Consider the following 27,841-nt stretch of genomic DNA (forward strand, 5'->3'; position numbering starts at 1 on the left):
TACCTGAATGTTTTCCCTAAATTTCGCCCTCCCCCCCTCCTTGATTATCAGCTTTGGCTTCATAGATCAAGAAAAGGGAGGAGATAGATGGAAACCAAGCCGGTGGGAAGGAGTATATAAATGATTGACCCCACTGTGATGCACCGATAAGTATTTGGTTTGAACAGTCATTCTGTGCTGATACAGTCCCTTTAATCTAATCCATTCACCTATAATATGGAGCCATTTATTAAGCAGGCGAAAATTTGCATTGTACTTCTACTGCATCTGAGTTTCTACTTAATTGATACAGTGTACTAAAAGGTAAAGATCGAATGTTCTCTTGGCTTGCTAAGCTTGATCCCCTTTTGCTCCTTAAATAGTATAGACAACGAATAAAAGAAATATAAGTCAGGATAAATGCTAATACGCCAGTAATGAATGCTAATAATTGAATAATTATTGTGTTTTACAGTTTAACAGCATATTTTGGCTTAAAAGAGATCTGCTTTGCAAAAAAAGGTGAAATTGTTTTGGTTAATGGAGCTGCTGGGGCTGTTGGATCATTAGTTGGGCAGATCGCAAAAATTATTGTGAGTACAATCACTATGAAGACAAAAAAAATGTTGCCTTCATATTTTTCTTAATATTCTATTTTACATAGTTTATAATATTTTTAGTAGCTTGAGGTAAAGACTAGCATTTCTTAGTACACTTTTTGCAGGCTTTGATATCCTCGTTATTTTTCTATGACTTTCTGTGCACACCTTAGGGCCACCCTGGCACACAAACCAGAAAAGCCCATGAAAACTAACGACCCTCTAATTTCCCAGAAATATATCTGTGTACAACTTCAGTTTTAGCAAGTTTTGTTTTGCTTTGTAAAGCCCCTCAATCATCATTGACCGAAATATATATATATCTATATATATAATTGTCTAAGGGTTTTTCCGTCTGTCTGTCTGTCTTTCTGTCTGTTTGTCTGTCTGTCCTGGAAATCCCGCGTCTCTGATTGGTCGAGGCCGCCAGGCCTCGACCAATCAGCGACGAGCACAGTATCGACGTAGAAATCCCGCGTCTCTGATTCAGCGACGGGCACAGTATCGACGTAGATGTCATAATGGTTGCCATGGCGACGATGATGTCATAAAGGTTGCCTCAACCAATCAGCGACGGGCACAGTCTGCCGTGAATTCTGGAATCATCATTGTCCATATACTACGGGGCCATGCATATTCTAGAATACCCGATGCGTTAGAATCGGGCCACAATCTAGTATATATATAATTGTCTAAGGGTTTTTCCGTCTGTCTGTCTTTCTGTCCTGGAAATCCCGCGTCTCTGATTGGTCGAGGCCGCCAGGCCTCGACCAATCAGCAACGGGCACAGCGACGATGATGTCATAAAGGACGTAGAAATCCCACGTTTCTGATTCAGCGACGGGCACAGTATCGACGTAGATGTCATAATGGTTGCTTCGACCAATCAGCGACAGGCACAGTCTGCTGCGAATTCTGGAATCATCATTGTCCATATACTACGGGGACATGCATATTCTAGAAAACCCGATGCGTTAGAATCGGGCCACAATCTAGTCTATATATATAATTGTCTAAGGGTTTTTCCGTCTGTCTGTCTTTCTGTCTGTCTGTCTGTCTTTCTGTCTGTCTGTCTGTCCTGGAAATCCCGCGTCTCTGAATGGTCGACGCCGCCAGGCCTCGACCAATCAGCAACGGGCACAGCGACGATGATGTCATAAAGGACGTAGACATCCCGCGTCTGATTGGTCGAGGCCGCCAGGCCTCAACCAATCAGCAACGGGCACAGCGACGATGATGTCATAATGGTTGCCATGGCGACGATGATGTCATAAAGGTTGCCTCGACCAATCAGCGACGGGCACAGTCTGCCGCGAATTCTGGAATTGTGGCCCGATTCTAACGCATCAGGTATTCTAGAATATGCATGTCCCCGTAGTATATGGACAATGACGATTCCAGGATTCGCGGCAGACTGTGCCCGTCGCTGATTGGCCGAGGCAACCTTTATGACATCATCGTCGCCATGGCAACCATTACGACATCATCATCGCTGTGCCCGTTGCTGATTGGTTGAGGCCTGGCGGCCTCGACCAATCAGACGCGGGATGTCTACGTCCTTTATGACATCATCGTCGCTGTGCCCGTTGCTGATTGGTCGAGGCCCGGCAGCCTCGACCAATCAGAGACGCGGGATTTCTACGTTGATGCTGTGCCGGTCTCTGATTGGTCGAGGCCTGGCGGCCTCGACCAATCAGAGACGCGGGATTTCCAGGACAGAAAGACAGACAGACAGACAGACGGAAAAACCCTTAGACAAATAAATATATAGAGAATATATACTGTATATTTACAATAGATCATAGTGAATATGAAAAAACTGGAGTTGAACAGACAGCAAGAAATTATCTATAAAGGATTCAATTGTTCCCTTAAAGGGACACTGTCACCTGAATTTGGAGGGAACAATCTTCAGCCATGGAGGCGGGGTTTTGGGGTTTTTGATTCACCCTTTCCTTACCCGCTGGCTGCATGCTGGCTGCAATATTGGATTGAAGTTCATTCTCTGTCCTCCATAGTACACGCCTGCGCAAGGCAAGATTACCTTATGCAGGCATGTACTACAGAGGACAGAGAATGAACTTCAATCCAATATTGCAGCCAGCGTGCAGCCAGCGGGTAAGGAAAGGGTGAATCAAAAACCCCAAAACCCCGCCTCCATGGCTGAAGATTGTTCCCTCCAAATTCAGGTGACAGTGTCCCTTTAAAGCAACCATTGTATAAAAAAAAAATGCCACACGCTATCTTCTGATGCTAAAAGCCATCGGGTCCCAGTGTGGCTGTCCTTTACAACTGAAGAAGAGACCATAAATGAGAAGGGTATCTATCATTCAGTGATATCTATTGGATATCGTAACAACCAAGTAAAGGGGTTTGACAGCGCCGCAGTCCCGAGAACTTTTATGCATGTAAAAAACAAACACAGATAGTTCTCCTCTTCTCTAGGTTCAGCAAAGGCTCTAAGTAATTGTTCTGGTCTCTGTGTTTTAGCTGCAGTGATGTCACGACCATAGCGCACATCAATGCTGCAGCCAATCACTGAGCATGCTGGACATTTTATAACAGCAAGAATAACAGTACTTACATTGGACTTCCAAGAAAAACCTTATAAAATATAACCTTTATTAGGTTAATGCTAAAATTGTTCATTCAAAACCAAACAAAAATGTAAATAAAGTGTGCATGTAAAAAGTGAACCAGTGCATGATACTAGAGCTATATACAGAAAGTGATAGAGGGGTTCTCTATCCCTATTGTAAGCTAATACACCCCTTCCTATCTGCGGAGGTTGGCACCCTATAAAGATATGTGATAATGGCATCCCCGCTCGTACGTCATCTGTCCCTGGGCTACCTGATAATACTTTGGGAAAAGACAGAGATCAATGTTCCCTAGTTCATTATATAATACATGATACTGGCCCAGGGCCACCACCACCACCTTCAACCTCTTCACCACCTGGCTTCTTCATTTCCTTTCTGCTGACATCCCCACTATCGCCATGGCTTCTATCTCTCTCTTCCTCCTTTGGCCTTGCTCAATGGTCTTCCACAGCCACTCACAAAGATGGCTACAAACTGAATCTCATCTAAACCCTGCTCTGTTCCCTATTTAACTTCTTTAACTAACTTCTCCCTCTTTATGACCACATTCTACTTACATTTCCTTCCCTCTCTCCAGGTGCACAATCCCACTCCACAAACTTGTACACCCTTGCAGAAATCTCAAATACCTCGACCGACTCTCACTCTCTGAATCCCTTCCGTCTCCCTCTTACAGACATAAGTTTCTTACACAATGCAGATGCTGCTGATGATTTATATAACACCACAACAGCTGCAGCTATCGATTGCCCTCCTCATACATACCAAAACTTGCACAATCAAAAGGTAACCCTGGCACACCAGCCTAACTAAAGAACTGAGGCGGGCTTCCAGGGTTGCTGAGCAAACATGGAAAACATCTCACTCCAATGAGCACTTCATCGCATTCTGACCATCCCTCACTACTTTCAAGTCCATGTTCAGTGCAGCAAAACAAAAATACTTCATATGTCTAATATCTTCCCCGACTCACAACCCTAAAAAAGTTGTTCAACACTTTCAGTTCTCTCCTCTGTCCGCTAGTGCCTTCTCCCTCTTATATCAGCTGAAGATTTTGCCACATTCATCAAGCAAATCAATAACATTGTAGAAAGCTTTAGCCTACAGCCCCTCCTCATAACTACTCAGCCACTCTCCTCCAAAACCAGCTTCTCCAACATTACAGAAGATCAACTTTCCTATTTACTCTCCAAATCACATCTTACCATCTGTGAACTTGACCCAATCCCCACCCTAACCCATCTCTTCAACCTGTCATTAACAACTGGTGTCTTCCCCTCAATCTTCAAACGTGTCTTGATCACCCCCATCCTCAAAAAGCTCATCCTTGACAAAGCCTCTCTGTCTAGCTATTGCTTCATATGAATCCTCCCTTATGACTCAAAACTACTGGAAAAACACGTCCATTTTGAACTGTCCTCCCACCTTTCCTCCTGCTCCCCCTTTGACTACTTACAATCTGGCTTCCGACCACTTCATTCCACTGAAACTGTGACTAAAGTATCCAACGACCTATTAACTGCCAAATCCATGCGACACTACTCTGTTTTGGGTTGTCATTACGATTTAAAAAAAGAGAAACACACTAGTTTGACAGCAAATTGCTTCGCCCAACCACTAACCACGAGTGGATAAAAAGTTTTGGTGTTATAATTTATATTCTCTGAAAAAAAGCCAAGAAAGCAAAAATCCTGCTGGGGTATGTAAACTTTTGAGCACAACTGTATATAATATGCAGCACTCACACACGAAAAATAGAATATATATCGCTCACTATATGGACATATATCACATACGAAACTCACACATTGGATATATACCAAACACTGATATCACTAAGGGTATGCTTCCACTGTCAGTATTGGCAGCGCTTTGGAAGCAGAACATGTCCGCTCCGTCTAAAGCGCTGACGACTTTTGTACGCGCGGTGATTCCGCATGTGTTCATTGAACTATGCGGAATCATCGCATCCTATACATTGGTCTGTGATATTTATCTTTCGGAGACAATGCGTTTCCACAAGATAAGTGACATGCTGCGGTCTAGAAAGACACGCCGCATGTGCGTATATGCAGGGAAGCTGCGGGTGTCCCTGCACACATAGTGGAGATGGGATTTCATAAAATCCCATCCACTATGTGGTAACATCTGGCCGCTGCAGATTGGACACTGCAGCTGTACGCAGTGTCCAAGCGTTTACTGACCGAGGAAATATACCCTAATACATTAGACATATGATACACACATATCAAACATATAGACAGGCTATGGTCATCTGTGACTGACACTCCATTCCATCGGTAAGCTAAAGGACTACAAAACTGTGAACCTCTTTCCCATTAGGCTTTGCCCACAATCTCCACATTTTAGGTTGTTTACACCCTCACATCCTGATTCACTGCAGTCTAGCTGAGCTCCCCAACCCCTTAGGGCCACTATGTCCCCAGTATGCCTACTCTGCATGCTGCTGACTGCATATGCAGTACCTGAGTACACTGATGGGCTTGTAGTGAATGTGCTGAGCAAACATCTCCCCACAAAATTCAAGGAACTGTAAAAAAAATTATGAGATTTACCAAATGCAGCCCACTGTGCAGTCGGGCAGTACAGCCCACTGAAAAATTGCCCAGCAGAGAGCCAGTTAGAATGCCACTTCAGGCCTGACCCTTCTGCATTTATACCTCCTCAACCCCTAAGAACAAATTTCTATGTGGTAGTAGATTTCTTCAAAACAGTTGTATTAACCATACACTGCTAAAAAAACAAAGGGAACACTTAAACCACACAATGTAACTCCAAATTAATCACACATCTGTGAAATCAACCTGTCCAGTTATGAAGCAACACTGATTGTGAATCAACTTCTCCTGATGTTGTCCAAATGGAACAGACAAGTAGAAATTTTAGGCAATTGGCAAGATAACCCCTATAAAGAAGTGCTCTCCAAGGGGTAACCACAGACTATTTCCGTGTTCTCATCCTTTTTCGCCGTTGTTTTGGTCACTTTTGCATTTTGTCATTGCTCTCACCCCTAGATGTACAGTATCATAGGAAGAAGTTGCTCAGGTAATGAAGCTCATTAATGATGGCACGTCAATTTGAGCTGTGGCAAGAGGGGTAGCTGTGTCTGTCAGCACAGTGTCAAAAGCATGGAGCAGATATCAGGCGACAGGCCAGTACACCAGGAGACATGGAGGAGGCTGTAGGAGAGCATCAACTCAGCAGCAGGACTGCTACCTCCCCCTTTGTGCAAGGAGGAATAGAAGGATCAGTGCCAGAACCCTGCAAAATGTCCTCCAGCAGGCCAAAAACATACATGTGTCTGCTCAACCTGTCAGAAACAGACTCCATGAGGGTGGTATGAGGGCCCAATGTTCAAAAGGGGATGTGGTGCTTACAGCCCAACACCGTGCAGGGAGATTGGCACTTGCCAGAGAACGCAAACATTGGCAGATTAGACAGTGGTGCCCTGTGCACTTCACGGATGAGAGCAGGTGCACACTGAGCACATGTGACAGATGTGACAGAGTCTGGAGACGCCATGGAGAATGTTCTGCTGCCTACAACATCCTCCAGCATGACCAGTTTGGCAGTGGGTCAGTAATAGTGTGGGGAGGCATTTCTTTGGAAGACCACACAGCCCTCCTTGTGCTAGCCAGAGGTCCCCTGACTGCCATTATGCCCAGGCATTGGAGGGTGATCATACAGGCACGTGGAGGCCACACACACATTTCTTATTGTTCTGAACACATTCCACTATGTAATGAATAAAGATTTGCAGCTGGAATATTTTATTCAGCGATATCTAGGATGTGGTATTTTAGTGTTCCCCTTTTTTTGAGCAGTGTATATGTCCAGTAAACTATTTACCGTAGTTTAGAAACCCCTTTCTTATATACCCTATTAATAATCTTTATATAGCGCTATCATATTCCGCAGCTCTTTACAGTTTGCACACATTATCATCACTGTCCCCGATGGAGCTCACAATCTAATTTGGAATGTAGGAGGAAACCGGAGTACCCAGAGAAAACCCACGCAAACACGGGGAGAACATACAGACTCCTTGCAGATGTTATCCTTGATGGGATTTGAACCCAGGATTCCAGCACCGCAAGGCTGCAGTGATAACCACTGAGCCACCGTGCTGCCTGATTATTCTGGTTTATCAGGGAGGTCCTCGCAGCTAATGCTATGTGATGCCATGGGAAAAAATCGTGAAACAATGATGTAATCAAGTAATATCCTAATCTCTTTAGTATATATTTTTAAGATGGCAGTATAAAACAGTAAGTTTGTGGAAATTTCACTCAAAAAGTTATAAACAACACAACAGTACCACTTTAATACATTACAGTTATGTATTGTAAAATATCTGGACAGATTTGAGAATATGTTGTTGCTTCTAAATCCTTATTTTAGATTTTGGGGGGATTTTGCCAAGCTTCTGAGTTTGGGAGGATAGAGCAATTTGAGCACGGCTCCTACCATCTCAGTGGCTCTTCGGTAAAAGATGCAATGACTATATTCACTTTATCAAACGCTATCATTGGTTAATAGTCTTACCAGCTGACATATGCTATTTATCTCAGGGTTGTAAGGTGGTTGGTTCAGCTGGCTCAGATGACAAAGTTCAATATCTGAAAGATATTGGGTTTGATGAAGCCTTCAACTACAAGACCGTGGGCTCGCTGGAGGAGGCGTTAAAGAAGGCATCCCCTGAGGGCTATGACTGCTTCTTTGAGAATGTAAGAATGTTATTATCATTATTAGTATTATTATTATTAGTTGAATAATTTAGAAACACAGCGATGATTTTCCAAATTGTAGGACAGCCCAACTAAAGCATTCATAACATCCTGATGCACATTCTCATAAAATACAAGTAACTATAAAATATTATATATTTTTTAAAGATAATCTGCCAGCCGCTTTTTTGCTATGGAATTTGAAAGCAGCACGGGGAAGGTGCAGAGACCCTGATTCTAGTTATGTATGACTTAGGCCGGGATCATACATGCGAGAAACACGTCCGTGTCTCGCATGTGAAATCCAAGCTCAGGCGCCCGCACTTGGAAGAGGAGCGTGCGGCTCCATGTGTTGCTATGCGGCTGCACGCTCCGCTCCACAGTGCTGGCGCCAGAGCTTGGATTTCACATGCGAGACACGGACGTGTTTCTCGCATGTGTGATCCCGGCCTTACTGAGCTGCTTAGTGTCGTTTTGGTAGAATCTCTGTTTTCTCTGCTGTAGATGTAGCAGTGCTCAGAATGCTGGGCTGTGTTTGTACATTCTCAGCAAACTGCCATGTCAGTGGCATGCTGGAGATATGTAGATTAGCCTATCCTGCTGATAAAACACTAACCTTACATTATGCTGCGCTCAAGTATCCTAAAATGGGGAAAGAAAGTTTTGAAAAATGTGAAAAAAATAAATAAAAAACACCAATTCAAATCACCCCTTTAAAATATTTATGCATAATGAGGCGATCAAAGTATTGCATGTACCCAAAAATGGTGTTAATATAAATGTCTGCTCAGGGCACAAAAAATAAGCCCCAGATCCAGAAAAATGGAAACATTATGGGTTTTGGAAAATGGCAAAAACACAAAAACTATTTTTGATGTAAATTTCTGATTTTTTTTTTTTACCACTTAAATAAAAAATAAACTATACATCTTTGATATTTGCATACTCGTACTGGGAAATCATATTGCCTGGTCAGTTTCACAATATAGTGAACATGGTATATAAAAACTCAAAAAACAATTGTGGAATGCACTTTTTTGCAATTTCACCACACTTAAAGTTTTTTTTCCCGCTTTCCAGTACACTATGAGGTAAAATTAATGATGACATTCAAAAGAACAACTCATTCTGCAAATAACAAGCCCACATACGCCTATGTGGACACACAAATATAAAATGTTATGGCTCTTGGAAGAAGGCAAGGGAAAAACAAAAACGGAAAATGGCCCAGGGTGAAGGAGTAAAACCAGTTTTTGTGGAATGTATTGTGCTATAATTAAATATACTATACTTCTGTATTTACTTTACATCAGCGTCAGCAAATTTCTGCACATTTTCTACTCGTTAAAGAATGATTGACAATACCCTGTTATAAAACAGACTAATTAAAAATGTTCAGAAATGTAATGTGAATAGATGAGCCTTCCTGACAGTGGCATAAGTAGAGTCTGATGGGCCCGAGTGCAAGTTTTGGACAGGGAGCCCCCATCCTGATATTTATACACCCTCTATCCTGCTATATATGTACTTCATCCTCGCTCCATCATGTTATGTGAAAATGTTTGCCCCCTTCCTGATTTTCTATTCCTTTTAATGTTTGGCACACATACATTTATAGATCACTAAACAAATTTAAATATTAGACAAAGATAACACCAGTAAACACAAAATGCAGTTTTTTAAATGAAGGTCTTTATTATTAAGGGAAATGGGAAAACCAAACCTACAGGGCCCTGTGTGAAAAAGTATTTGCCCTCTTATCCTAATAAATGGCTGGGGCACCCTTAGCAGCGACACCCGCAATGAAGCGGTTGCGAAACAGGCAATGAGTCTTTTACAACGCTCTGGAGGAATTTTGGCCCACTCATCTTTGCAGAATTGTTGTAATTGAGCCACATTGAAGAGTTGGCCGGACATTCTCCTTCAGGATTTTTTTGTTAGACCGCAGAATTAATGGTTCCATTTACTATAGCAAGTCTTCCAGGTCCTGAAGCAGCAAAATAGCCCCAGATCATCACAGTACCACCATCATATTTTACTGTTGGTATGATGTTCCTTTCCTGAAATGCTGTGTTACTTCTACATCAAATTTAATGGGATATACACCTTCCAAAAAGTTAATCTTTTGTCTCACCATTCCACAGAGTATTCCCCCAAAAGTCTTTGGGATCATCAAGATGTTTTCTGGCAAAACTGAGATGAGCCTTTATGCTCTTATTGCTCAGCAGTGGTTTTCATCTTGGAACTCTGCTATGCAAGCCATTTTTGCCCAGTCTCTTTCTTATTGTGGAGTCATGAACACAGACCTTAACTGAGGCAAGTGAGGCCTGCAGTTCTTTGGATGTTATTATGGGGTATTTTGTGACCTTTAGTGTTAGTCTTCGCTGCATTTTTGGGGTAATTTTGGTTGTCCGGCAACTCCTGGGAAGGTTCACCACTGTTCAATGTTTTGACAATTTGTGGATAATGACTATCACTGTAGTTCACTGGAGTCCCAAAGCTTGAGAAATGGCTTTATACATTTTTCTAGAATGATAGATTTCAATGACTTGATTTCGAAATTTTTCCAGATTTTTGGGGGGATCGCGGCAGGATGTCTAGCTTTTGAGGGTCCTTTGGTATACTTCACTTTGACAGGCAGGTCCAATATAAAAGGCATCTGTCACCTCAAATTGGCGGGCTATGTAAATGCGCTGTGGTCGGTCAGATGGGCAGTGGTTCGCCTTCTTTCCTCCTTCCCATCCTTCCACACTGTCCGCAGTATTTTCGGGAATTTGAGTAAGTGTCCTCCATAGTTTGCGCGTTCGCAATGCAATCTCGCCTTGCGCACGCGTAGTATGCTTTGCCCATCTGTGTGCAAAGCCCAAAAGCATTACTCAGCTTCCTAAAGTTAATTTATGTTTTAAGTGGGGGAGATAGCTTTTTCACACAGGGCCCTGTAGGTTTGGATTTCTTCTTCCCTTAGTAACAAAGATCTTCATTTAAAAACTACATTTTGTGTTTACTTGTGTTATCTTTGTCTAATATTTAAATTTGCTTTGTGATCTGAAGCATCTAAGTGTGACAAACATGCAAAAGAATAGGAAATCAGGAGGGGGGCAAACACTTTTTCACACAACTGTATAACCATGCTATTGAAGAACTTGTGTGTCTCTGCCTTTTATCTGCTTTAGGTTGGAGGACATTTTGCAGATGTAGCCTTACTTCAGATGAGAAAATATGGAAGAATCGCTGTTTGTGGAGCTATTGCTTTGTACAATCATACAACACCTAAAAAAGGTAATTATAATATTTAGAAGCAAAATTCTATCACCTGATATCATTATTTTAACAATCTTTGCCTAGGGGACATTAAGTCTATCTACAGACATGGAAATAGGAATACCTCTATACAACAATTTAGAATTAACATAAATATTGCCTCTATAGTGTCCTTGTTATTCCACCCAAATACTAAAGTAAAAGCATAGTCTTTCTACCATCATCCCCCCACACTTTAAAACTGCTTCTGGTGTACATAGCAATCCTCTAATGCAGTGGTCCCCAACTCCAGGCCTCGAGGGCCGCCAACAGGTTTTCAGGATTCAGGAATCCAACCCCTGTGCAATACTAAGGAAATCCTGAAAACCTGCACTGTTGGTGGCCCTCGAGGCCTGGAGTTGGGGACCACTGCTCTAATGTCTATGAATTGTCACCATTTTTCCATTCACTCTAATTTGAAGGGACACTTACTCTTGATCTGTGTTCTCATTTCCTTGCCCTCATTACCCAGAATGCAATGTGCCACTTATTTTCCAAAGGCTTTCCTGCCCCAAACTGTCCCCCTCCTTCTCTCTGTTATACCTGTATGCAATTTGGCAGACTTGAGAGAAGGAGCAGAAAGACAAAGAGCTGCCCCTGTAATCCCTCTCAGCACCTCTATTGATTGAATCAGCCACCATCTACCGGGAAAGATGCAGGCTCGGTGTGTGATCCCGCATCAAAGTCAGGGCGCTGGCGAGTGACGTACCAGTACATCTTATTTTGGCTACGGGGTTTAAATACCACTTGGTGTACCCAGAAACACTGACATGTTTCAAACACGATCCAGCATTCAAAGAAGTTCTCGGTCTTGAGCAAGTCACCTGTATTGAGCGAGCCAAGTGCAGCGCCCCAGAGACCTGGTCGTTGCAGTATGGCCCCAAGGCAAGTAGCGGTACGTCCGATGGCACTAAGGAGTTCTCCTGACCAGGTATCACCAGAACACATTACACTTCACACTCCGGCCACTAGGGGGAGAAAAAGGCTTTTTTTTTGGGCCACTCCCCACACTGGTAAAACTAGGGGCTGGGGAGGAAGTTAGTGAGAAGCTGACTGGGTTGGAACCAGGCAACATCCCGTGGCAGGGGGTGTTGCAGGGAGAAGACACAGGGGGCTCCCTGTCAGGCGTGGGAACCTGGCAGGCGCCTAGCGAACAGAACAGAACGTTACGGAACCGCGCCTGCACACCTTGCGGCGGTATCCTAAGAAAGAGACAAGAGGGGAAGAATATTGTGGAACAGTGTAAACGAGATCAGCACAAAGGAGAGCCAGTAAGAGTCGTGCCGAGAGAGGAAGGCAACATCTTACTGAGGCGTGTAGTCGGTGGCCGGATCACCGTAGGAGTAACTGACTTCAGGCCTTACTTCAAATTCTGCTGGACAGTTGATTATAGGTTGGCTGTCTACCTTAAACACCTATGAAGACATAGGGGGCAACATTGGGAGAGGGGCGTCTCTAGGGTCCCGGAAGACCTCCAAGCCTTCCCGTCAAACGGGTGGCGTCCTAGCCAAAATATACCTGGGGGACGTTAGAAACTAACAACATCTGAGAGAAAGAAAGCTGTAGAGAACGAACAAATGAACGCGAACAGCAGTTGTGAGGACTATTCCGAATGCTCAGCAGGGTAGGACTACAACACACAGGCGCTATTGGTAGGCAACGATTTCCATCTGCGAGGGAAACTCTGGATGTGCCCATCGGACCGGCCGGTCTCTGATAGCCCGGTTGAACGTGCTCTGGACTGAGGATATTGAAGCCTTCAGTAAAGAGGTAAAGAGACTGTAACCTTGTGTCCTCGTTATTGCCTGCACCTCACACTATCACCATCCACCTTACTGGGAAGCTCTGGGGATTTACTTCACCTGTGGGAAGGTATACCATCCGGCTGCTATTTCATCACCCCAGCGGACCCCACAGCAGCGTCGGTCACCCTGACCGAACACCACAGGTGGCGTCACGAACCCCTGACAGACTATACTAGCACTTTCATTGGACGCCCCTTAGCAGGGTCACGACCGGGTCCAGCCACCGTGACAGCCCAGAGCCGAGCAGAAAGGACCGGTACCGAGGCACTTGTGGCCCTGTGTCTGGGGGCGCTCCACAAGCATGTCTAGTCGGAATGTGGCCAGAAATAAGCAAATTACACACAACCACCCACTCTCGCCAGCAACACTGGAGAATTGTGACAGAGTGGGGATCGCAGGCTGTAAGGATTCAGAAGTCTGCAGGCACACAGAGTAACAGCAGACTTTTATCAGAAGGACAGGATGCACATTCTGAAGTTTTGTGCCTTTTTTAACAAGATTCAATGTAAATTTATAAGATTCCGGAAACTTCTAGAAAATTTTTACTCACACAATATTTACAAGGTAAAATTTTAACCCCTTCCCAGCATATGACGTACATGTCAGGAAGCAATTGCTGACATATGATGTACATTTATGTCATGGTGACCATGCAGACACAGGAGGTTGGTATAAATTACAGCTAAGCTCCATAGCACAGCCAATGTTGGAGCTAGCACCTAGCTGTTTAACCCCCTTGATACCATGGTCAATGGCAATATATGCTTCTAGGTCATTACAGGAGGGGGCGCCCTCTTTCAACCCATTGGCTACCTGCAACCTGATGCCTATGGCTGTTATGGTAGGCAGCGGCCTTGGTCTCTGGGTCTGCCAGCTACTGTCTCCATTAATCAGGGTCTAATTGGCTGTGTGTCAGTGCAAGGGCTAGAAGTCTTTCAAGTTTCATAGCATATAATAAACTGAAATTAAATATGTAATAAATAAACACAAATCACTGAAAATGTCAAATTATCCTGCAAAAAAAATAAGTCTTCACAGAGCTTTGTCGCCAGAAAACAGATAATGTATGCCTCTCAGAATATGGCTATGCATAAATGTAACACCACAGGTAACCGATTGTTACAGTGATGTTGCCATCCTTTTGGGGAGGGAGATATCATGCTTGGAGGCAAGGTGGATTCCCTTTACCAGGTAATGCACCCACATGCAACACATTCTGAATCCAGCCCAGAAGGCAGAGCTCTGAACCCGGATTCAGGGAAGCTTCCCCAGCTTTAAGTGTTCTGGCCTGGAGGAGGAGTCAGTTCAGTCTGGAGAGACAGTGGAGGAGGAAGGAGTGAGAGCAGAGAGTGGAGCCATGCAGCCAGGACTGAGCTGCAGCTCCTGGAAAGGAAGTAAACCTGAAGTGTTGGATTGCAGTGAAGCATCAGAGGATAGAAGCACAGTAGAAGGAAAGGGGCTCAGAGGGGAACTGTGACCGGGCACCCTCAGAGCCGAAGCGCAGGAAGCGGGCACCCGGAGCCGGAGGCTGTGTTGTACTCCAGGTCGCACGGCAGAACCGGAGGGCATAGGACTTTATGTAATTTGGCTGCATCCTCACCTGAAGGTGCAGCAGTACTCTAAGATCCTGGGTCGTGATAGCGACCCTATAAAAAGGCTCACACTGCACATCATACAGGTAACTGTCCCAATACAGGAGAGAGAGGGCTTTGTACAGAAGCCACAGGCAGCAAGGACCTCGCATACGAGCGTGAGAAGGTACACTTACGGACCTCACCTGGGAGAGGGATCACCTTTGCCTCCAGGTCGGCTGGACCATATCATCACCTGTTCCTTGTACCCTGGACTGTGGCCTGCTACCACCAGTAAACCAGGTAAAGACGTTCCAACTCTGTGTCCTCCGTTTATTTGCCATCAGCTACCGCACCATCCTTGCCATACACCTTGGGAGCACTGGGGACCCCGCTTCACCAGTGGGAAGCATCACCATCTTTGCTGCAGTAACATCACCCCAGAGGACCCCTTTAAGCAGCATCGGTCCCCTCTGACCAAGAACCACAGGTGGCGTCACAAACTCAAACTTTATTACAATTCCCCTTAAAAGACCGTTCCCCTTTTAATTGAGCACCCAGGTCCACGGACTGGGTGGCAGCCACCGTGACCTGGTACCGAGTAACCCCACTGCCCTGGCGGATGACTCATAAACAAATAATTTTTTTATGTTTTTAGATGGTAAAAAGTAAAATGTAAAAAAAACTTTATAAATTTAGTACAGCTGTAAATGTACTGAAACAGAGACTAAAGTTGTCATGTCACTTATGCTGCAAGGTGAGCAGCAATGAGGCGCCTGAACACAATTCCAGCAAAATCCGGGCTTTAAAAGCCAGGTGGACTCCTTAAAAAATTAGGTTTCGGGAAAATGCCTTGAATAATTGCTTCTAAATTCCTAAAACAACGAAAGGATGGTAGGAAAATGATAAATGTTTTGTGTAGTATGATTGTTTTAAGGGCATAAAATAAAAATATTGAATATTATCCTAAATTTACTACTGACATATAGTACCATGTGCCACAAAAAATACATTATTAGAATCACCAGGTAGAAGCATTCTAAAATTATTACCACATACCAGCGACAAATGCCAGATTTTGATAAAATGGCGCTCGTACAATAAAAACTGATATCCGAATGAGCCCTAAGAAGTAAATTTAGGAATGATATGAACTAATGGACTTGATTTGCTGCAGGAGAATATGTCCATCTTCCCTTAATCTTCCAAGAACTGCGGATGGAAGGCTTCACAGTGCAACGCTGGATGAACAGATATAATGAAGGTTTGGAGAAACTGATGCAATGGGTTGTTGAGGTAACTTTTCTACTCTAATGCTTTTGGTATGGAGACACATTAAAGGGAACCTGTCACCAGAAACAATACTATTAACCTGCAGATATAGGGTTAATCTGCAGGTTAACAGCGCTATGATGCTGTCCGGCCTGTGCACGGATGCAGCGGAGAGAAAATGATCTTTATTCTCTCCACCAGCATTCGGTTTCAGTCACGGGGGCGTCATTGGATGCCAAGTTCTGGTAAAAACAACAAGCTTCTTTATTCAAGGTTTCTTTAAAAAACAAAGAAGTGTCCAAAAAATATGATAGAAAATGGTGGAGCTATGTCAATGATGAAATGATGGGGGGAAAGATGGATATTGTTACCAGACGATATTCGAACATCACACACGTTCTTGGTATTCACAACCGGGTCGCCCCCGTGACTGAAACTGAATGCTGGCAGGGAGAATAAAGTTCATTTTCTCCTCGATGCGTGCAGGCATCAGGCAGCATAATCATGTTAATAACCTCCAGATTAAAGGGAACCTGTCACCCCGAAAATCGCGGGTGAGGTAATCCCACCGGCATCAGGGGCTTATCTGCAGCATTCTGTAATGCTGTAGATAAGCCCCCGATGTTACCTGAAAAAGGAGAAAAAGACGTTATATTATACTCACCCAGGGGCGGTCCCGCTGCTGGTCAGGTCGGATGGGCGTCTCCGGTCCGCTCCGGCGCCTCCCATCTTCTTTCCATGACATGCTCTTCTGATCTTCAGCCACAGCTCCGGCGCAGGCGTACTTTGCTCTGCCCTGTTGAGGGCAGACAAAGTACTGCAGTGCGCAGGCCCTCTGACCTTTCCAAAGTACGCCTGCCCCGGAGCCGTGGCTGAAGATCAGAAGAGGACGTCATGGAAAGAAGATAGGAGGCGCCGCAGCGGACCGGAGACGCCCATCCGACCTGACCAGCAGCGGGACCGCCCCTGGGTAAGTATAATATAACGTCTTTTTCTCCTTTTTCAGGTAACATCGGGGGCTTATCTACAGCATTACAGAATGCTGCAGATAATTCCCTGATGCCGGTGGGATTACCTCACCCGCGATTTTCGGGGTGACAGGTTCCCTTTAACTGCATATTTGCAGGTTAAGGCTGCCGTCACACTAGCAGTATTTGTTCAGTATTTTACATCAGTATTTGTAAGCCAAAACCAGGAGTGGAACAAATAGAGGAAAAGTATAATAGAAACATATGCACCACTTCTGTATTTATCACCCACTCCTGGTTTTGGCTTACAAATACTGATGTAAAATACTGACCAAATACTGCTAGTGTGACGGCAGCCTAATAGTGTTATTTCTGGTGACAGGTTCCCTTTAAATCTCTTCAGCTTTGTATTATAGAGCTATGCATGTGCTATCTGGTTCATACATACAGATTATAGTGTACAGGTTGTATGCCTATGTATGAAGAATGTGAGAAGCTAAGTCTGATGAAGCGTACCAATATTTGTTTTTTGTTGGATTCATTTAGGATTTGATAGATAAGACAGCAGTCTATCTATAACTCAATATGGAACCTGAAATATACAAAGGTTTAGTAGAGGGCTCATCCACCTTTGTGGAAGACCTACCACGGTTTTGTAAAAAACAGAACTGTAATATAACAGTGTGCAGGAGCTCTTAGTATATAAATCATCAGGGAAGTATTTGGCATTCATATTGCCCTGAGTACTTTAAATGGCCTCGCCCCTACTGTTAAGTCAGACTAAGGCCTGTTTCACACGTCAGTGGCTCCGGTACGTGTGGTGATCGTTTCCTCACGTACCGGAGACACTGACTCACGTAGACACATCAAAATAAATGTGTCTGTGCACATGTCAGCGTGCTTTCACGGACCGTGTGTCCGTGTGCAAAACACGGAGACATGTCCGCGTTTCTCCGGCAGCTTGGTCCGCAAAGCGTCCCGCACACGGAGAACAGTGTGCACTCTCCTCCATGTGCACGTACCGCCGCAGGAGAAACAGCGCTTTTGGTACTGAAGCCGGCATTCATTCCTTCTCCCTAGCAGCGTTCGCTAGAGAGAAGGAATGAAAAATCAAGGTTTTTTTTTTTTGTTAAAAATAAAGTTTGGGGTCACCTACCGCCTCCCACCCACTGTGCACCCGCCCGCTTGCAGAGAAATACTCACCCAGCTCCCGTGATGCATCCTCTCAGCACCGGCAGCCTGTCCTGTGTGAGCGGTCACGTGGTACCACTCATTACAGTGATGAATATGCGGCTCCACCCCTATGGGAGGTGAAGCCGCATATTCATCACTGTAATGAGCGGTACCACGTGACCGCTCACACAGGACAAGCTGCCGGCGCTGAGAGGAGGCATCGCAGGAGCTGGGTGAGTATTTCTCTGCTAGGGGGCGGGCGCGCGGAGGGTGGGAGGCAGGAGATGACCCCAAACTTTAATTTTAACAAAAAAACCCTGATTTTTCATCCCTTCTCTCCTGCAAGCGCTGCTTTCAGCCGAGCAGGACAGAAGGGATGAATGCCGACTTCAGCACCACATGCAGGGGACAGCACTGTCTCTCCTGCATGGTCCGTGTGGTCCTCAGGCAGCACATGGGCGGCACACGGCTGTCGCACGTCTGCCACACTGATGTGCCATGTGAGCACACGGACATGGATAACTCCGATACCGATTTCTCCGGTACCGGAATTATCTGGACGGGTGAGACTGGCCTAAGGGCAGGATCACACTGCCATATAATCTCTCATTCGAGAGAATCGGGCCAATTATGCAAATGATACTCAGAAGAAACTGATCAGAGTGTGATCACAGTGTGATCCGATTTGCTTGGATGAGGAGAAGATGGAGAAGAAAAAATTTCTTCATCTTCTCCATTCAGTCAGACCATGACTGCACTCAGATGTCATCCGATGTTTTCCACAGACTCATTGACTTGCAAGGCCAAGTGCAATCTGAATATCAGCTCAAACTCCGGCATGCAGCTATTTTTTTTCTTTGCAAACAAATATGCACAGCCCCATAAAATATTATTGGTCCAAGTGTAATCTGATGTTTTGTCGGATTGCACTCAGGCCAAACATATGGTCATGTTCACCTGCCCTAAGAAAATGTGCACACAACATCTATTTCAAGCAGATATGCTGTGTAACTCGCCTGAAAAAAGCGCTAAATAAGAATGAAGTCATTGCTGTTCATATATTTGGTCTTTTAAGCTTCCTTTACCTGCTTCAGGTAGAAGAAAAAGTTAAATCATTAACAAAGAAGTAAATCATTAACAAAAGATTATAAATCAATTTCTCAATGTCTATACCGCAGCTATGAGGCATAAAGTGGTTTAACCGTTCAATTACATGAATGCCGGTAGTAGTAGATACAAATCGTCCAGGGGGTGACAGATTCCCATTGACAACAGTATTATTATCAGCCATTAGACTGCGGATCATACAGGAGCCACAGTACTAATTAGACACAGGCAGTAGTACTATTAAATATTTAATGAATAACTTAATTTTTGGGAGATATCTTATATGTTTTAGGTCCATTAATTATGAGTAGATTGGAGAGGGTCTTTGTCCTGGTTGCGCAAAACGGTTTTCAGCTAGGAGGCCAGACTATGACTTTCTACTGTATCAGCGCTGCACTGTGCAGTCTCCTGACTTCTGAGCTGCGTCCTTATCGGAGGTCTTTTGAGCTTTTGGTGGGGTGTTAGGACTAAGTTCCCCATTAATGTGCTCAGAATTATTGGACCTGAAACATAAAAAATAATCACTGCAGCCGATAATCGGAAATTAATTATTGATCTGATATCATGCACTGTTATGTCCTTATATTTGCCAGTCCCTTGTCTTGAATGACAGCGCACAATTAGAAAGTGCACGCGTTGTCTATGACCACTTCGTGTTCTCCACTTGTGATGTGAATTGATGCTGGAGCAGCACAGCTGCGCACTCCAAGGGTCAATGCGGGTGTGCACAAAATATGGCTGTGGGCACGTTCTTACACTAGGTCACTGCCTGTCTGCAGCTGCCACTCGATGCTCTAAAAGAGTAGTAAGCAAACGGTTTCAGTGAGGAGGAGCGGGCCTTGTGTCTTGCGAAGTCTGCTCACTTCAACACCCGTCCTCTTCACTGATGCCAGTCGAGTGGCGGCCAAAGACGGGCAAGAACCAATCATCAGATCGAGCATGCAGCCACATTGTGTGTGTCCACACTGACACATGGAGAAAACTGCTGCACTCCTCCAGTGTCAGACTTGGAAACCCATTTTATGCAGTGCTCGCTCATACCAAAGGAGCGCTGTCAATAATAACAAGGGATTGGTCACGCAAAGGGTGCATCTTAGTGCCCTCCTTTGTAAATTAAATATTAAATAGGTAATTATTTTCCCTTAAACCTGTGTAAATGTAAGTGTAGTGTGTTAATATACTCACCGATTGCTGTCTTCTTCAATATCCAGCACCACGCTGCTCCTCTTGAAGGTGAAGGTGAAGCCACATCCTGTCTAGAAAGGCTATTAAACGACTGCTGATCGGCTTCATATAGCAAATCGGTGGTCATTTAACATCTTCACATTTTGGCTGCCATCACACTAGCAGTATTTGGTCAGTATTTTACATCAGTATTTGTAAGCCAAATCCAGGAGTGGAACAATTAGAGGAAAAGTATAATAGAAACATGTGCACCATTTCTGTATTTATCACCCACTCCTGGTTTTGGCTGAGAAATACTGATGTAAAATACCGACCATATACTGCTAGTGTGACGGCAGCCTTTCCGTTTTCATTGTTTCCTCTTCTTCTTCCAAGAGCAATAATTTTTTTTATTTTTCCGTCAATAAAGAATATTTTTTGTGGGCCAAATTGTTCTTTTGAATGACACCATTTTTGGGGGAAAAAAATCCAACTGCAGTGAAATTGCAAAAAAAGTGCAACTCCACAATTGTCCTTTTGGTTTTTCTATTCATCATGTTCACTTTTTAGTAAAACATACCTGCCAATATGATTCTCCTCGTCAGTACGAGTGCGCAGGTACCAAACAAGTATTAGGTTTTTTGTATTTAATTAGTAAAAAACAAGTCAGAAATTTGCATGAAAAAAAAAATCTGCTTTTGTCACCACTTTCTGGGACGGTGGTGGACCATCCAATTATTGTTTAGTTTATCCTTCATTCTCTATCTGCGATGTAGGATAACAACTATTTTGGCACTTATATAAATATCTTTGTGTTTGTCTATGGGGGTATTTTTAATTAGAAATAATAAAAGTGGTTTTCTTTTTTGAGCCCTCAGCTGACATTTTTACTGATACCATTTCAGGGTAGATACAATGTTTTGATTGTCTTGTATTGCATTTTATTGCAATGTTTTAGCTACCAAAAAAACGTAATTTTGGCATTTTGATTTTTTTTCCTCCTTATGCCATTTACCGAGCGGATTAATGTATTTTATATTTTGAAAGATTGGACATATCTGATTGCGGCAATACCAAATATGTGTACTTTTTGAATTTTTGATGGGGCAAAATGGGGGTGATTTTAGCTTTTGTGGGGTGTTTTGTTTATTTTAAAAACTAGTAGTTGGCCCACTTAGCATATTATCAATAGTGTTGAGCATTCCGATACTGCAAGTATCAGGTATCGGCCGATATTTGCTGTACCGGAATTCCGATACCGAGTTCCGATATTTTTGTGATATCGGAAATCGGAATCGTAAGTTCCTAGTCATCTTCAGCGTGTGCGGTGCGTATGGTTCCCAGAGTCTGGAGGAGAGGAAACTCTCCTTCAGGCCCTGGGATCCATATTCATGTAAAAAATAAAGAATAAAAATAAAAAATATGGATATACTCACCCCTCCGACGAACCCTGGCTGTCACCGCTGCAAGCGTCTGCCTCCGTTCCTGAGAATTGCAGAGAGTGAAGGACCTTCGATGATGACGCGGTCACGTGAGCGGTCAGGTGACCAGTCACCTGACCATGACGTCATCGAAGGTCCTTCACTCTCTGCATTCTTATGAATGGATGCAGACGCTTGCAGCGGTGACAGCCAGGGTTCGTCAGAGGGGTGAGTATAGCCATATTTTTTCTTTTTATTCTTTATTGTTTACATTAATATGGATCCCAGGGCCTGAAGGAGAGTTTCCTCTCTTTCAGACCCTGGGAACCATCCAGGATACATTCCTATATTTGTGTCCCATTGACTTGCATTGGTATCGGGTATCGGCGATATCTGATATTTTTTGGATATCGGCCGATACCATCCGATACTTTCAAATATCGGAAGGTATCGCTCAACACTAATTATCAATCATAGATAGATAGATAGATAGATAGATAATCAGAAAAAATGCTGCCAAATTTTCTTTAGCTAGATAGATAGATATTTTTTTTTAATTTTGTTCCAGGCACTGCCCCTGCAACCCGCTGCCCTAGGCACTGGAACCGCAGTGCGTAAGGGAAAATAAGGGCCTGTGAATGACACAGTATTACTAGTTGATGTGCTATATATAATGTGTTGTTTCCTATTCTTTCAGATCTATTCATACATTGTATTATATGTTCCTTTTTCTTTTAGTATCCTTATTGTTATTGTTGTCATATTCAATAATTTATTCATTTTTCCACAGGGGAAATTAAAGTACCATGAGCACATTACAATGGGATTTGACAACATGCCCTCTGCTTTTATTGGAATGCTTAAAGGGGAGAACACTGGAAAAGCCATCATAACTGCCAAATAATTTAAGTTGCCTTGATTTCAACTGAAAGTCAAAATAAAAGAGCTGAACTGTTAATCTGATGCTTTACTAATAATTTGAGCATCTGAAAACTAGTTTGGACAAAACTTAAATCAGTTCTTCATAGCAACCAAGAATACAGTTGTCCATTTTCTATTACACTGAATATAAATAAAAAATGATCTTGTTGTCTTTAGTTTTTGTTCTTTAACCCCTTCACCCCAAAGCCTGTTTTCACCTAAGTGACAGGGCCAATTTTTACAATTCTGACCACTGTCACTTTATGAGGTCATAACTCTGAAATGCTTCAACGGATCCTGGTGATTCTGACACTGTTTTCTCGTGACATATTGTACTTCATGATAGTGGTAAAACTTCTTCGATATGACTTGCATTTATTTGTGAAAAAAACAAAAATTTGTCGGAAATTATGAAAATTTAGCAATTTTCAAACTCTTAGTTTTTATGCCCTTAAATTAGAGAGTTATATCACATAATATAGTTAATAAACAACATTTCCCACATGTCTGCTTTACATTAGCACAATTTTAGAAACATAATTTTTTTTTGTTAGGGAGTTATAAGGGTTAAAAGTTGACCAGCGATTTCTCATTTTTGCAACAAAATTTGCAAAACCATTTTTTTACGGACCACCTCACACTTGAAGTGACTTTGAGGGGTCTATATGACAGAAAATGCCAAAAAGTGACACCATTCTAAAAACTGCACCCCTCAAGGTACTCAAAACCACATTCAAAAAGTTTATTAACCCTTCAGGTGCTTCACAGGAATTTTTTGAATGTTTAAAAAAATTGAACATTTAACTTTTTTTTCACAAAATGTTTACTTCAGGTCCAATTTGTTTCATTTTACCAAGGGTAACAGGAGAAATTGGACCACAAAAGTCGTTGTACAATTTGTCCTGAGTACGTCGATACCCCATATGTGGGGGTAAACCACTGTTTGGGCACATGGCAGAGCTCGGAAGGGAAGGAGCGCCATTTGACTTTTCAATGCAAGATTTGCTGGAATTGAGATCGGAGCCCATGTCACGATTGGAGAGCCCCTGATGTGCCTAAACAGTGGAAACCCCCACAAGTGACACCATTTTGGAAAGTAGACCCCCTAAGGAACTAATCTAGATGTGTGGTGAGCACTTTGAACCTCCAAGTGCTTCACAGAAGTTTATAATGTAGAGCCGTAAAAAAAATTTCATATTAATTTTCACAAAAAATGATCTTTTTGCCCCAAATTTTTTATTTTCCCAAGGGTAACAGGATAAATTGGACCCCAAAAGTTGTTGTGCAATTTGTCCTGAGTACGCCGATACTTCATATATGGGGATAAACCACTGTTTGAGCGCATGGCAGAGCTCGGAAGGGAAGGAGTGCCATTTGACTTTTCAATGCAAAATTGGCTGGAATTGAAATCGGACGCCATGTCGCATTTGGAGAGCCCCTGACGTGCCTTAACAGTGGAAACCCCCCACAAGTGACCCCATTTTGGAAAGAAGACCCCCCAAGGAACTTATCTAGATGTGAGGTGATCACTTTTAACCCCCAATTGTTTCACTAAAGTTTAGAATGTAGCATTGTGAAAATTAAAAAATCATTTTTTCTTTCCACAAAATGATGTTTTAGCCCGCAATTTTTTTTTCCCCAAGGGTAACAGGAGAAATTGGACCACAAATGTTATTGTCCAATTTGTCCTGAGTACGCTGATACCCCACATGTGGGGGGGAACCACCGTTTGAGTGCATGGCAGAGCTCGGAAGGGAAGGAGCACCGTTTGAAATGCAGACTTAGATGGAATGGACTGCAGGTGTCATGTTGCATTTGCAGATCCCCTGATGTACCTAAACAGTAGAAACCCACCACAAGTGACCCCATATTGGAAACTAGACCCCCCAAGGAATTTATCTAGATGTGTTGTGAGAGCTTTGAACCAACAAGTGTTTCACTACAGTTTATAACGCAGAGCCGTGAAAATAAAAAATATTTTTTTTTCCACGAAAATGATATTTTAGCCCCCACGTTTTTATTTTCCCAAGGGTAACAGGACAAATTAGACCCCAAAAGTTGTTGTACAACTTGTGCTGAGAACGCTGATACCCCATATGTTGGGGGGAACCACTGTTTGGGTGCACGGCAGAGCTCGGAAGGGAAGGAGCGCCGTTTGAAATGCAGACTTAGATGGATTGGTCTGCAGGCGTCATGTTGCATTTGCAGAGCCCCTGATGTACCTAAACAGTAGAAACCCCCCACAAGTGACCCCATATTGGAAACTAGACCCCCCAGGGAACTCATCTAGATGTGTTGTGAGAGCTTTGAACCAACAAGTGTTTCACTACAGTTTATAACGCAGAGCCGTGAAAATAAAAAATATTTTTTTTTCCACGAAAATGATATTTTATCCCCTATGTTTTTATTTTCCCAAGGGTAACAGGACAAATTGGACCTCAAAAGTTGTTGTCCAACTTGTCCTGAGAACGCTGATACCCCATATGTTGGGGGGAACCACTGTTTGGGCGCACAGGAGAACTCGGAAGGGAAGGAGCACTGTTTTACTTTTTCAAAGCAGAATTGGCTGGAATTGAGATCGGACGCCATGTCGCGTTTGGAGAGCCCCTGATGTGCCTAAACAGTGGAAACCCCCAACTATAACTGAAACCCTAACCCTAACCCTAGCCCTAACCCTAGCCCTAACCCTAGCCCTAACCCTAATGGGAAAATGGAAATAAATACATTTTTTTACATTTTATTATTTTTCCCTAACTAAGGGGGTGATGAAGGGGGGTTTGATTTACTTTTATAGCGTTTTTTGGCGGATTTTTAGGGTTGGCAGCTGTCACACACTAAAAGACGCTTTTTATTGCAAAAAATAGTTTTTGCATCACCACATTTTGAGAGCTATAATTTATCCATATTTTGGCCCACAGAGTCATGTGAGACCTTGTTTTTTGCGGGACGAGTTGACGTTTTTATTGCTAACATTTTCGGGCAGATGACATTTTTTGATCGCTTTTTATTCCGATTTTTGGGAGGCGGAATGAACAAAAACCAGCAATTCCTGAATTTCTTTTAGGGGGGGCGTTTATACCGTTCCACGTGTGGTAAAATGAATAAAGCAGTTTTATTCTTCAGGTCAGTACGATTACAGCGATACCTCATTTATGTAATTTTTTTTATGTTTTGGCGCTTTTACACAATAAAAACTATTTTATATAAAAAAATAATTGTTTTTGCATCGCATTATTCTGAGAGCTATAACTTTTTTATTTTTCTGCTGATGATGCTGTATGGCGGCTTTTTTTTTGCGGAACAAGATGACGTTTTCAGCGGTACCATGGTTATTTATATCCGTCGTTTTGATCGCGTGTTATTCCACTTTTTGTTCGCCTGTATGATAATAAAGCAATGTTTTTTGCCTTTTTTTTTTTATTTTGCGGTGTTCACTGAAGGGGTTAACTAGTGGGATAGTTTTATAGAGCGGGTCGTTACGGACGCGGCGATACCAAATATGTGTACATTTATTGTTTTTTTTTAATTTACATAAATAAATGGATTTATTGGGAAATGTTTTTTTTTTTTTTTTTATTTGGGGATTTTTTATTTTTTTTTTACACATTCTATTTCTACCATTGTCCCAGGGTGGGACATCTCTGTATTAGATCAGATCGTTGATCTGACACTGTGCATAGCACACTGTCAGATCAACGATCTGACAGGCAGTTTAGCTGGGTTTCCGGCGCCTGCTCTCAGCAGGCGCCGGCTAGCCAGGTCATTTCATGACCCGGAAGGAGTCTGGCGGCCATCTTGGATCCGGGGACTCCTTCCGGGTCACCGGAGCAACGCGATCTCATTGCGTTGCTCCGGTGGGAGAGCGCAGGGAGCCCCCGTCCCTGCGCGATCCCCCTCTATGCCGCTGTCACTACTGACAGCGGCATCAGAGGGGTTAAATGCCTGCGATCGGCGATAGCGCCGATCGTGGGCATTGCTGCGTGGTGTCAGCTGTCATATACAGCTGACACCCGCACCCGATCACCGCGGCGCTCAGCGCGAGACCGTGGTGATCAGTGCGCCGTACTAGTACTGCTGCTGGCACAAATGCAGTGCCGGCAGCGCAGTACTAGTACGGCGCATGGCGCAAAGGGGTTAAAAGAGTTGTCCACTGGTCAGATAACCCCTTCTGAATCCCTATGTTTCCCCCTTGTAAAATAATAAGACTAAGGCCGGGATCACACATGCGAGAAACACGTCCGTGTCTCGCATGTGAAATCCAAGCTCTGGTGCCGGCACTTGGGAGCGGAGCGTGCGGCTCCATGTGTTGCTATGTGGCTGCACGCTCCGCTCCACAGTGCCAGCGCCAGAGCTTGGATTTCACATGCGAGACATGGACGTGTTTCTCGCATGTGTGATCCCGGCCTTATACCCACCTCTGGTGCCGGTGCTGTTCCAGCGGTGTTGGCACTAGCTCTCCCTGGGATCGTGTGACATTATTATACCAAGTCATCCCTATGGCTAATCAGAACTGGCTTAACTCTCCTACCTTCGAAGAAATCACAGACATCTGGAGGAAATAATTTCACGTGAGCCACGGGAGAGCCAATACTGGCACCACTGGAACAGCGCCCGCTACCGAGATCAGCAGAAGTGTTATTGTTTTAAGAGAAGGAAACATAAGGATTGAGAAGTGATTGTCCGAGTAGTGGACAACCTCTTCATGTGTTTTACATTATTTGTTTTTTTTTCTTTACCTATAATAAAAGATAGTCATTTCATACATTTTAATTTCTTAAATAAAGCACAGAAACATACAATAATGGTAATTTTTGTAGTTTTTTTTAAGTAATCACATTATAGTTACCCTCAGTCCTACATGTTTGAGGTTTGACCTATTAAACCCATTAAATGAAACCTAGCGGGGGCAATAAAAAAAAGAAATACAGACATCACACACATTATTTTGAAATAGTCAATGAAGGTGTTCATACACATAAATATTATTGTACACTGAGTGCAAACACAGAAAAATTCACATATTTATTAGATAGCAGGGGCATTGCTAAAGGGTTTAAAAAATCAAGGGTTCAAATCTTAGGACATTTATCCAACTCAAAGGAATAAAAATACCATGATAATTAAAGGTTTATATTACCACACTATAACTACATACCATCACTTCGTAATGACTAAATAATACTACCTTAATGAATTTAAAATCATGGTAA

General features: G+C 43.3%; 1 protein-coding gene across 2 annotated transcripts in view; it reads left to right on the top strand.

The window, feature by feature from the left end:
* Positions 1–22,803, top strand: part of LOC138676828 (prostaglandin reductase 1-like) — a 142,140-nt gene extending 119,337 nt beyond the window's left edge. For both annotated transcript variants that reach the window (XM_069766484.1, XM_069766491.1), the window contains exons 6-10: positions 455–572; positions 7,774–7,929; positions 11,103–11,208; positions 15,783–15,901; positions 22,501–22,803. In XM_069766484.1, coding sequence (XP_069622585.1) covers positions 455–572; positions 7,774–7,929; positions 11,103–11,208; positions 15,783–15,901; positions 22,501–22,614 — 613 coding nt within the window. In that variant the 3' untranslated portion in view covers positions 22,615–22,803. The remainder of the gene's footprint in view (positions 1–454; positions 573–7,773; positions 7,930–11,102; positions 11,209–15,782; positions 15,902–22,500) is intronic.
* Positions 22,804–27,841: the final 5,038 nt, after the last annotated feature.

The sequence above is a fragment of the Ranitomeya imitator genome, chromosome 1 (genome assembly GCF_032444005.1).
Source record: "Ranitomeya imitator isolate aRanImi1 chromosome 1, aRanImi1.pri, whole genome shotgun sequence".
In the NCBI taxonomy this organism is placed as follows: Eukaryota; Metazoa; Chordata; class Amphibia; order Anura; family Dendrobatidae; genus Ranitomeya; species Ranitomeya imitator.